This window comes from Dreissena polymorpha, chromosome 1 (genome assembly GCF_020536995.1).
Source record: "Dreissena polymorpha isolate Duluth1 chromosome 1, UMN_Dpol_1.0, whole genome shotgun sequence".
Classification (NCBI taxonomy): Eukaryota; Metazoa; Mollusca; class Bivalvia; order Myida; family Dreissenidae; genus Dreissena; species Dreissena polymorpha.
Genome location: NC_068355.1, coordinates 157,417,714 through 157,431,337, shown reverse-complemented (window position 1 = coordinate 157,431,337; position 13,624 = coordinate 157,417,714). Strand labels below are relative to the sequence as shown.

The window sequence follows — 13,624 nt, the reverse complement described above, 5'->3', positions numbered from 1 at the left end:
TGCAATAACTTTTGCAATATTGAAGATAGCAACTTGATATTTGGCATGCATATGTATCTCATGGAGCTGCACATTTTGAGTGGTGAAAGGTCAAGGTCATCCTTCAAGGTCAGAGGTCAAATATATGGGTCAAAATCGCTCATTTAATGTACACTTTTGCAGTATTTCAATATTCAAGATAGCAACTTGATATTTGGCATGCATGTGTATCTCATGGAGCTGCACATATTGAGTGGTGAAAGGTCAAGGTCAAGGTCATCCTTCAAGGTCAGAGGTCAAAATTATGTGGACAAAATCGCTCATTTTATGAGTACTTTTGCAATATTGAAGATAGCAACTTGATATTTGGCATGCATGTGTATCTCATGGAGCTGCACATTTTGAGTGGTGAAAGGTCAAGGTCATCCTTCATGGTCAAATATATGGGTCAAAATAGCTCATGTAATGTCACTTCTGCAATATTGAAGCTAGCAATTTTATATTTGAAATGCATGTGTATCTCATGGAGCTGCACATTTTGAGTGGTGAAGGGTCAAGGTCATCTTTCAAGGTCAAACGTCATATAGGGGGACATAGTGTTTCACAAACACATCTTGTTAGTTAGAGAAAAAGTTTCCTATACGATTTTTTACCAAAAGTAAAAATATTAGCGATCTCTGTGCTACGAAGTTTTTATTCAGCAATCAAATATTAAAGTCCACGCTTTCCCAGAGGAAGAATGATGTCATGTTGTACATGAAGTCTAATTTTTACAATGTACATGATTTTCATCTGTACACAAAATACATGAGAAATGTTTCTTTGTTGCTGGAATATTCTTTACTTTCCGTGAATAATGAAATCTGGAAATGATTTTCGGCTAACACGTTTAATTATACGCATTTAAAAAAACTTAAAATGAATAATGCATTTTGTTTTACCAATGGTCAAAACACATAATGCAATAAGTAGGTAAATAATGTGTTTTGAGATTGCCAAACTGCATACATATAGGTCTACATGCATGAAAAACCTGACAAGTTATAGTGCGATCTGGAATGAAGTGTACTCTGTAAAATTTAAAGAAAGACGCGTTTTTATTCTCAAAAAATTCGCTTTCACTTTTTTGCAAACTTTTCTGAAAGGAGTTACATGATGATGTAACTTAAAATTCCGTCGTTGATTCTCGATTATTACTTAATATGAACAGTGCTCTATGCTCTTTAATCGATTTATCATTAACGCATGTTCAAAGGGAATCTAACAATATTTGAATTTGTAGAGTTTAATTGATTTTTACCAAAAAAAATTGGACAGTGGTTGACAATGAATGTGTTATTAATTTGTTTGTACCATATATCTGAAAGGGCCGTGAATCAAAATAAGCAGTGACATTGATTCTCTGATAATTCTAAATGTAAACAACATATTTAGCATTGCTTCATATTCAGAATAAGGATACATGTACATATTGATTATTTGTTATTTGAGTGCCAGTATTCTGTAACACACAAGTATATAGAGACTGATTAGTTCTGATTGAACTATAGTTGATTGACTGGTTAAACATTTATACAATTATAATAATTATACAATTGGAATGCAGTTATGACACAGTGAAAGCTTGGAAAACTGGAAAATCATTTGGCTGCTTAGACGGATCCTTCCAAGTTTGTATTAACTAACTTGTCGTCTGGAGCAGTTTTCCATTATACATATTTGATAATTACAGCAGTCTACAAATCATGTAAGACAATCATCTAAGGGAAGAAAGTCATTATGCTATTAGTGTGAGGTATTTGCAGAGTTATCATTCTTTAACTGATTTCTTTTTTTCAGGAGAAGACCTCTATTGAGGGTTCATTGTTCATCTATGAGAGGTAAGTTCAATATGTATGTTTATGAAAAATATGGAAAGGGATCATTTGCAATATAATATTACAAAGATAGTCTTAAAAAGGGTTGAAACTAAATAAGTGTATATTCATTGTTTTTGATATCAATGATCAAGTTATATTAGTAACTTCAATGGGATTTATTGATATCTTTTGGTTTAGTACAGATACCTGTGAAAGCCTCAGTTGGTTTCCTTTTGTTACTTGCGCAAAAACAATTTCTAGGTTTTATAAATCAGATTGACAGTTAACAATTTAAGATAGGATTCAAACTTTCTGAGTTTTTAATGCAAATCATAATGTCAGTCTTTCTGATGTTTTCCTTACTAACATTACAGTTTATTATGTGCACAAAACTTCTGCACTAGAAGTTGTCTGTGCCAAAATATAAATGTATAATAAGCCATGCTCTGGGAACATGGCGGTTATTGCATGTGAGTAAAGACTTAAGTGTCGTCCCAGATCAGCCTGCGCAGAAATACACATGCAGACTGAACAGGCTAATCTGGGACGACATTTTATGGACATGCATTAACAATTGAGTCGTGTACTTAGAAAACTGGGCATAATGAATGTGCGTAAAGTGTCATCCCAGATTAGCCTGTTCAGTCCGCACAGGCTAATCAGGGACGACACTTACCGCCCAAATTGGATTATTGCTAAGAAGAGACTTCATTTAAACGAAAAATGTCATAAAAGCGGAAAGTGTTGTGCGGACTGCACAGTGTTGTGCAGACTGCACAGGCTAATCTAGGACGACAAGTTACGCACATGCATTATGCCCAGTTTTCTCAGAACACGACTCATTTTAAACGTGAGCACAATGTGTGAAACTTTTCTACCCACAATGGTGCATTAATCATAGGCTAGTCATTACTGTGAGTGATTTACCATAGGTCAAGTTCTTCCAAAATTTCTTAAAGAATGCATGCAAATGTCTATTGTGTATGTAAGTTAGCCGTTAAATGAACCAAGAAGAACTTTACTGTACCTAGTTTCTCAATGAGAGAAAAGTATTTATGTTGTGCCAGAAAATAGAGTAATGTCTTATAAATACCTTGAACTTGGACCAGAAAATTCTATGTTTCCGGCAACCAAACATTATCTTCTTATACACAATCCTGCTTTAAGTGTTTAGAGACCATAATTTTGTATGAAATCTGAGTCAGTCAGTTTAAAAGGAAATATTTAATTTTTGTCAAAATGATGCTGAATATTACTTGGGGGTACATAATCATAAAATATCTTGTTGAGCAGTATTGGCAATAATACTGATTAATCAAAGGAGAATACAAGCCCTTAAGCCACACGTTTTGTGGTGGAAAGAAAGATTTTCAGAGAAATCACATTTGTTCTCTATACCAGGAGTATTGCTAGAACGATTTTTTTATGTATGCAATTGAGGTCAAAATGTTAAGTTTATAGTCTTGGCTTTGCCTTAGTCTCAGACACTTGAGGTATACCTTAGTCGAAGGCAAATGAGATATACTCAGTCTCAAACAAATGCGGTATGCAAGGGTCTCAAACATGCGTGTTATTCCTTCGTCTCAAACAAATTATGTTCAACTCAACCTCAAGGTATGAGGTTTACCCCAGTCCTTAACAAGTGAAGTAAACCTCATTTTCATACAATGTTGCATACCTCAGTCTCAAACAAATCGGGTATTAATTGGGACTGGTGCCTGCACCAAACAATTGTATTAGTATTGGCCTTAACGATTGGGCACTTCCCCATTCCAAACATTTCAGTTCTTTCATTACTTTTGCAGATGGCAATTGTACTGTGTTTTGGTTTAAATTATCATGCACTTTCTGTAAATATTATTTTGCTGTTTGATTTTGCTAATTACAATTGATAAATTTGCCAATTGTTTACACTATTATAATCTGTGTGCTGAAAATATATTAATTTATGTATATGTTAATGGGAAAAATTTGATATTCAGAAAAAAATCATTAGTTATTTCAAGGCACGTTCACTGTTCTTGTTTCGTATGCATATTTCCTGAAAATATGTGTGTACATTATCCAGTGGCATTAAAATCAATTCCAGCTTATGTATTGAATTATGCATAAGACTATATAATGAGATTATTGAGTATTTGATTTTGTTTAGAACAATATTGTATTGGTTTAAACCATGCATATGATATGAAATAAGCAAGAAAGACTTATTGTCTGCCAGAACTCATTCTATCATTTGTTTAACAATAAACCAGGTTTCTTATAGTCATGGTCCATGTTCAAAACAACATATTAAGTGTGGAAAACCATAAGACTTTAACTGACATTGAAAAATAACATCAATACTGGTAATACCTTTTGTTCTTTAGCTGTTTACATGGTTATGAGTATTTGTTCACTTTCTTTTCATGCACACATCTCTTATAGATGAATGGACTACTGCATACTGTCAAGTATTTTACCATATGGAGTTCAAAGGATATGGGGGTTACTGTTCCTCATACAGTGATCAGTTAGGTAGAAAACACTTATATATATCCTATAATAAAGATCATTAATACCTATTAATCTAGAGTGTGGCTAATTCATAACTTGATTGGCACTTATCATGCTAAATGCGTGAGTCATTTATTGGAAGTGTTTTGCTTACAGTCATGTCAATTTGTTCTCTTATCAGCAAGCTAATCTTAAACAAAAAAGTTCCTCAGGTATTTACATTAATTATCATCAGTAAGAATTCCTCAAAAAGTTGGTCAAAATATTGGCAGCATTCGATATGATGTTTATTTGTTGAAGCTCTGAGTAGGGAACATGGAACCCAGGTATAAATGTGACTTTAAGGTTTTAGTAACGGCTGTCTGAAATAAGTCATCGTATTATTGTGTAAAAAAGTCTGTTCACTATATAATCTCTCAATGAACTCCTCATTCTGATTAAAGTGTTAAAAAGAAAAGACAAAAAAAAAAGTCAAATCTTTGTGTCTTTGTGCAAATATGTTGACATTGGTTATATTAAGCTTACTGAGTTTGCCTTCAATATCTGATAATCAAAGTATGCACATTAGGGCTGTTACGATTCATTCGAATATTCGAATTACTTGAATACGGCTGTGGACGAATCGTATTCGTTATTCAACACCTCCCGAACCGAATATTTGACGAATACAAACAACGTGGTTTCGAGTTTAAAAGTTTTATCATCTTAAACCCCTATATTTAAATGTTCTCCTTATTCCAGTGTTTTCCACCATGTTTACCCCACCCACTATGTTACACAGTGAGATAATCAACAAAAATGGCAGGCACTGGTTGAATATTTACAACATTGAATTAAAAAATCTTTCGATGGTTGTTTAATGTTTATTTAGGTAAATACGAGTGATTTGATGCTCAAACATACACACAAAGGATTAGCAGATGGAATTTCTTTTTTGTTTATCTTTATGACAATCATTGTGCAACTTATCAACAAACATGGAGCCTGAAGTTGCATAATTGTTCTACTCAAGGATTTTATTGGTACTAGTCATGTTTTCAAAACTGTGTTCAAAGTTTCACTAGTTCTAGTCAGTGTTTTGTTATTTCAAAGTCTTAAATTTCATATTTTCAGTATGCAATGATACTGAATTAATCAAATTGACAAATACTCATTGTTTCATACTATTTAATGTCGTGTCAAATTGTCAGTATTACTTTTGTTCATTGAAATTCATATTGGCGAATAAATATTCGTATTCGCCACCCTGAATTCGTGATACGTATCGTACTTGTATCGTACTCGTCACCCTGTGTATTCGTTACAGCCCTAATGCAGATTATGCTTTCTGCCTGCCTGGATCTGTTTTTGAAAACGTTATTACAATGGAAGGAAGATGGGTGATTTAGTACCTAACTAATTGCTCATAATGAGACATTAGTGTGAAATGTTCCTCTCATAGTGAAGGTCCTCACAACCTGACCAAGACCATTATCTTTATGCATTTATAATGGAACCCAGGTCCATCCTGCATAAAACTGTCTTGATTATCCCATTATTTTAATTAGTCTATTTATTTGTTTTTTCAGTGATGTATGGTAGACCATGCCATGATGTTTCCTTTCTGCTTAGCAAAGTAAATAATACAGAAACATTTTTCTTTTTGACTCTGCGAATCCCACATGGTGTCACATTGTTACGTACCACCTTGGTGTTACAGCCTGTCACATTGTTACGTACCACCTTGGTGTTACAGCCTGTCACATTGTTACGTACCACCTTGGTGTTATAGCCTGTCACATTGTTACGTACCACCTTGGTGTAACGGCCTATATACATGTATATAAAAACTGCAAAACTCACAAGGTGCTAAGCCTATATTAACGAGGCAACTAACTTATGACTGACACTGAATGAGTTATACAATCGATAGTTTGAATTTGATAGCCTAATGCATTCAATTTTTCTGGTTTTTGAGAACCTCCCTGTCTAGGGTTTTGCATAACTGATTGACCTCAAAATAATTTAATTGCTGATGTGGAAAATAAGGTCTGTAAACTGCCAAAAAATATTTGGCATTTTTCATTACCTTGAAGTCAATGAAAAATGAATAATCTCACTCTGTAACAGGCCATATTTGAACAAAACAAAATCTCATGCTCTACAAATATACATCCAGCTAGCATGGTTTGCACACAATGTAGACCATAATGTGGAAATATTGAACTCAGAAACCATGCTCTATCAACTATTCCTCTTTCTTGAAAACGAGCTTTAAGCCCAGTTTTCCTAAAATGTTGTTCAAGTTTTTGTGTTACCTTGCTTTATGACCTGTCTGATGTACAGACATGCATATTTCTGGTTATAGAATGGGTGGAGAATGGTAATCTTCAAAGGAAAAAAAAAAAAGCCAGTCTGTTATTTCCAACGAATGCTGTGGGTAAATCATGGAAGCTTCTGTTGTATTTTAGTCATGATTGTATAGATGTGTTGTATTGTCTGGTCAGTTCTTAAATGGTTCACATTTTGAATGAACCTTTTTTATTAAGTTAATGTATTTTTTCATGTAAAGCGTGCCCCCATGTATTATGTGCACCTTGTTTTTTAGATTGCAAAATGAAGAAAACAATTGGACCAAAAATGGCTGCCATTTTACTATTTCACCATCAAATAATGCGGGTCATTGGAAAGCTTAATTATGCACTCAAAAGAGGAAGCATCATTATGATAAGGAGCATGGGTTGCTAAGCACTATATTTTTCTGACAATTTTGTAATTTTATAGATTAACAGTCCACTGTGGCATTTTGTGTAAATCATGTGAAAAAAAGAATTCATGTACATGTCTTCTCCGGGGAAAGCATGGGCTTTAAATTTGAATGCTGAATAAAAACTTCGTGGCGCATGGGAGACAGGGCTACAGTTGTTGAGATATATGTCAGTATTGACGTAAAACTGTTCATCTATTATGTTGGACAAGTGGGGTCTTTTTTGTCACACTTCTCCTGGACCAAACTGGTTAAAACTTAGAAGTCCTTGTTCACACCTACTGTTACCCGTGATATAGACCTTGTTGATACCTACCTTTTACCAGCCCAATGTAAGCTGCCAATGCAGACAAATAAATGTTTGCATATTTTATTCAAACATTTTAATTTTTGTAAAAAACTGTTGCTACCCCGTTCATATCTGCTGTAACTGACTTTTTGTTGTTTCAACAACAGCCCCTTCAGTCTGTACGCTTATAGGGTCTAGTTTTCTGGAGTAAAGAAATGGTTGCTATTATGAATATTTATTATTACAAAATGAATTTTTTGCAATTAAGCAGCCAGTATAGCGTTGTTTTAATGTATAGCGCGCACAAAGTTTTTTAAATTTGAAATAAGGAGGTAAAAAACTGCGTGCTATACATGACAAAATAGGGTATTTTGCTTTTTGTTGTGTGCCTTTGGACTTTTCCATGGGCATTTCAGTAACATAAATAAGCCACATCATGCAAAATGTGCCATATGCCATATGTTGCCAGTGTAGATTGTGCTGTTACACTGTCTATCATCACCACAGGAAATAGATTACCAGCGAAGCGAAAGTAAACAAACCAACCATGGAGAGCAGTCAGTATTTACCTAAAATATCTAATAATAACTCGCTCCTGGATAACCAGTGGGTGTTTGGCCTCTTACAGAAAGATTAATATGTTTAAAAATGTGTATATATCTTGCAATTCGTATTGACGAAGCGTTATTTACACAAATTTATGACTGCTTGGTACCGGTTTGAAATTGGAACTTCTCGAAAAAACAGCTTTTCTTTCATGATTACATGGTTTGCTATCGGGTATGGAGTTGATTTCCTATTCTTATAGGCAATATATACCATATTAACGCTATTTCTTGTCTTGGTTTGCTTATTGTTCTTGGAAATCTGTTAAATTAAAATAACTGTAGTGTACGGCGAATAGTTGTTTATGGCAAAAGTCGTGTACGGTGAATAGTTAAAGTCATGTACGGCGAATAGTTGCAGCGTATTGGCCAAAGTTGTCGCAAATTAAAATGATTTTAAGAAAATATTTTTTCAATGTACATATATATATTCTTAAAGTCGGACTTTTGCCCTTTTTAATGATGTATAAATCTTAATTTTAAACTTTGTTTTTGCCCCCCGAATTAATACGCAAACACAGCACATATGCTGAAATTAAAACAATGACGACGCCATGTGCATTTGCGGTTGAACGCTACAACGCTGTGAACAGAAAGTCAGTCGAGTTGCAATTATTACACGAGTTGTATATCAAATCCTGATTGGAATCCACTTGTTCGTAATATCTAGGTCAAGTTCATATATGGGTCATGCCGGGTCAATTACTAGGTCTCGAGGTCACTTAGTGCATTTCAAGCATTGAGCATAGTGTCCAAAACCTTCGAACGGGCGTATCTTGGGACAGTTTGGCACTCTTGTTGTAATATATGGTAGTATATCAGGCTCGGCCTTGCCTGATAAAAAGCAAAAAGATCAGGCAGTAACCTGTTATTCTGTATGTAGCAGGTGCCCGTAATACAAAACATTTGTTTAAATATCAACAATGCATCAGACGTATTCTTTAGCCATAAACGGTCTCATCATAAAGAATACACAACAAAGTCTCATCATAAAGAATATAATTGTATTTATTTGTTTTATACCAAGATGGTCACGTATTTGCGAAATTTTCATTTATTTTCCCTTACAAACTCAAATTTTTTTTGCCGTACACAATTAAATTTTATTTTGCTATACGCTGTACACGTCGGGTTCTATTCGCCGTACACGTCGGGTTCTATTCGCCGTACACAACGAAGTTTATATTTTAGCCAAACATTTGCATACTAACTTCATTTGTGGGCAGAAGCTTGCAAAACCGATAGTTTCTATAATTCTATGAATTGTGCACACCATTGAAAAATTCGGCAAAATTATTTTATTTTCCTCGTACAAAAGGAAAAAAGATGTCCCAATGAACTTAATTTTCGGTACCAGGTGGCTGATGATTGATCTATTTCAACACTCGAATGTCTTTATAAAGAACTCCAACTACTTACGATAGAAGTTTGATATGTCCACTATTAATTTGTCAAACAGTTTTTTGAGAAGGTTCACGATAAAAATGGTAAAAATTATTCTTTTCACGAGCACTACCTCTTGCGTGATGTTCACTTTCGCTTCGCTGGTTATCTATTTCCGGTGGTGATGATAGACAGTGTGTTAAGTCTGGAGCTATGCTGCATGCTTATGGCATAAGACCCATTTTCTTACAACACGGCTGAATGTCATTGAAGCAGACTACTTTCGTGTTAATTAATTGATTATATAGTATTTGCCCTTACACATGATATTACTGAATCTTAAATTATATGAACACTATGAAGTTTTCATGTGCAAAACACATATTTTTGAGTTATTTGCACTCAATCATATCTGACAAAGAGATACAGTGGGTGGGGATATTACATTTGTAACAGATTTGAGTTCTTGTTTCTCTTGTTACTTTTGATTCCATGGCATGATTACCGGGTATACATGTTGTTTTACCCCTTCATAAAGGAAAATGAAAACAAGACGAAATTATACTAGAATATTTGGATTGCAATTATCCCTTTCCACCATAACAAGCAAAGTGAACTTAGCTTTTGCAAGCAGCATAAAACCAGAACAGTCTGTGAGTAACTTTTATAATGTTTGCTGCTCATCAGTAAATTAGGGTTGGAAATTAAGCCTTTAAAACCTGAATCTAGTAAAAAAGGTTTAAAATTAAATATAACTTTCTAAGGGACTACAAATGCGTAAAAATACGTATCTAAGTGGTGACGGGTTATACCACCATAGTGATCACTTATACAGGTTTCGCCATTTTCGTATAATTATACATTTTATAAATGTCAATTTAATAAGTACACAAATACTTACATGAAAGGTTATTATTACTGTATAATTGTTTTGCCTTGTTGTTAAATTAAAGAGATAATAAAGAGTCCATACATATTTCTGAGGTGTAAGTTTTTATACCATAATGCATAAATTGAGTCACATGTCACATTCACCATAAAGAAGGAGGTATTTCTCTCCAGAACATTGTTGTTCTTTCAGTGACCAAAACTTGTCATCTGTCACATTTAGGAAACAGAAAGCTTGCTGTAATTGGCTCCTTATATTCCACATCAGGGTTTGGGCAAGATTTATATACAATCTGCGCTCTCCAAAAACTGAACTGCGCAGTCTAATCTGGATTGATACTTTACACACATGAATTAAGCCCAGTTTTCCCAAAGACCATCTATATTCTTTTAGATAGAATTGAAAGTTAAACCCATTCTCCATGGTCTGTATTTATTCTTAACGCATTTATGCCTAGCGTCTACAAAAAAGGCTTTGGCAAACAGCGTAGACCCAGATGAGACGCGGCGTCTCATCAGGGTCTGCGCTGTTTGCTTAAAGGAATTTCTGTAAGAAATATTCTAAATATAGAAATAAATATACCAGACATCCCTAATTTTGGAAATAAATTGATCAATTTAGAAGGATGGGAGAGTCCACTAGGCACAAATGGGTTAATGAGTCTGATAATTCAGAATCTTTGAATGGTTGTACTAAGTGTAATGTCAGAGTGAAATTGATAGGGTTATGTCTAATGACCAAATAACGTGAAACTCCAAAAGAAATCATTTAATTTCAATTGCAGGAATTACTATATTTTTCTCTACGAATGGAATTAAAATATCATTTATTCCTGTTTTTCATGTGTCATATTGACCAGAACATTAAGAGTAGGGTGAATCCATAAAAAGTCTGACATTGGGTAAACTTGGATAAAGTAGTTTGTAGCTTCATTTTCATGATGTTTTTCAAGTTATTTGTACTAATTTTACCTTATTGTAGAAGAGTTTGTTTGGGTGAATTATGTGTCTAAAAATAGCGCGTGACACAATAAATTTCAATTTGTAAATTACGCATCTTGGGAGCAACCATACTGTCAGGGCTTTCAGATTTCAAAATGAAAAGGTGTCCAAAGTTTGAATTTATGTAATTTGAATAGCAAAACTCAGTACTGTCGGAATATTACCTGCAATTTTTGAATTTTAACAATTTTGGTTTGCCTCATATGTGATGCATGTGTATTTGCCGTTAAAGGTTGCACTATGAAATCAATGATAACATCTGAGGAGGACAGGGATTTCTGATTGTATCATCATTATACAGAGGTTTAGTACTGGCACAACATCCTGACATTTCAAGTCCTTGTCAAATTGTCTGCCTAAATTGTCTGCCTTTGACTGATTTGCCCCAATCAGGATTATTGTATCAGTAGATTTCTGACAAGTATGTTTGCTTATTTAGAGTCATTGGATGATGTTGTAATTCTGACACACAAAGGGGGATACAGAAAATAGGGCATGACAGAAATCAGGACTTCCTATATATATATATATATGTGTTTTGTAAAACTTGTGTTTTATTATAAATTATCCTGTGTTTGGATAAAAAGTGGCTCTATTTTCATAAAGTCTCTTTGAAATGAAAATCCATTCGTGGCGGAAAGTGGCGTGGAAAGTGGTGGAAAGTGATTGAAGTCACTGCAAATAACAAAATACACACACTGTAGATGCTAATTCTTGTAGTAAATCCACATTTACTTCAGAGAGTACAGTTAACTCTCCCAAACAGGAAAACCAGGCCTTTATGTCCACATATGTGTTGATTGAGCTGACATTATCACAAATATATGAGCCTTGCTATGGAAAAATGGGGCTTAATGCATGTGTAGAAAGTGTTTTCCCAGATTAGCCGGGGACTACACTTCTACCTTAACTGGATTTTTGCTTAAAGGAGACTTCCTTTAATAAAAAAATAACTTAAAAGCAGAAAGTGTCGTATGTGATGAGCCTGTGTGGACTGCACAGGCTTATATGGGATGACACTTTACGCACATGCATTTAAGCCTGTTTTTTTTCTTCAAAGCAAGTTTCGAGTGCAGTGAACTCCTCAGACAGACTGGAACATCAGGCCTTTATCATCCACATGTTTGTTAATTGAGCTGACATTATAACATAAATGAGGTATATAGTTGTAAGCTTACAGCTGGTGCAGTGTCAGGGAGACTGCTTTGATGGTCTTTAATGATACACATAGGCTGTTATAGTCAGGTGCAGGCTGATTGGGTTATAAAAGGGATTGGCATCAAATACTTCATGATTATGGTTAAATAATGGTATCAATCTCATTTAAAGTGCAAATTGTATGCAGGCTTTTAAAGTGGCACAGAATATTTCTTAAGCATAACTTTGTCTAGTGACTTGGCAGACTTTGTGTCATTAAATGAACCTGGTCCTGATGTTCAAGGTCAAGGTGACAATTCAGTCATAAGAAAATGATCCTAAGCACTTTATTAGCAGTGTTTCTTTATACAGCATTGATTGATTGTCACGAGTAAGCAGACATGATAAGCATAGTGAGAAGGCATATTGCTCACTAGAACCATGTCTCCAGGTCTCCAGGTCAAAGGTTGAGGTCAGAGTTCAGGGCTATGTTTCGAAATATATATTTGAGCTCTGTTATTAGTGCATCCCTGCATTATGACTTGCAGCCATTTCTTAAGGGGGTGCTAAATGGTTTACCTGTTGCATCTCTTTAATTCTAAGATATCTTGGCAGAAGTGCTGGTCATATTGAGTGTTTGTGAAAAAAAAAGTTGTACATTCTTAACCTAAGGTCAAGGTCATATTTTGAGGGTAAAGGTTTAAATGAAATTGGTAATTGCTTTTAAACTTTCTTCAAAAATCATACCCAGTACAACTACAATAAAAAAAAACAAAACTCAAACCAAACTATTGACTAGTCTTTGGTACAATATCAAGCTTGTATTGTTCAAGTTTCATTATGCAATTTAAGTTTGTTTGAATGATTTTGTGAAAAAACACTTGATTTTACTTTATCATTTACCAAAAACAGATATATTTACTAATATAAATTATGTAATTATATAATGTTTAAGTGAGGCATAAATCAGCAGATTTTTCTTGGTTTACAGTCTGGCAATTATGTATTGGATCTATCTACATATTGCATTTCACATATAATTTGGTTAATAGGGAGAAATAAGCTCATATTTGCAATGTGAAATTTACATGGACTTCATACATAAAAATATCAGGTTCTTAGGTTAATAATGAGAATCTATATTATCTGGTATCAAGACTTCATGCAGAACTCTTTCATGCCAGAAGTGTAAGATAAAGTCCCAACAGAGTTTTATTCTCTTGTATAACAACTTTGAAAG

General features: G+C 34.2%; 1 protein-coding gene across 2 annotated transcripts in view; it reads left to right on the top strand.

The window, feature by feature from the left end:
- Window positions 1-13,624, top strand: part of LOC127857646 (mRNA-decapping enzyme 1B-like) — a 114,396-nt gene that overhangs the window by 8,615 nt on the left and 92,157 nt on the right. For both annotated transcript variants that reach the window (XM_052394229.1, XM_052394224.1), the window contains exon 2: window positions 1,819-1,859. In XM_052394229.1, the coding sequence (XP_052250189.1) occupies window positions 1,819-1,859 (41 nt within the window). The remainder of the gene's footprint in view (window positions 1-1,818; window positions 1,860-13,624) is intronic.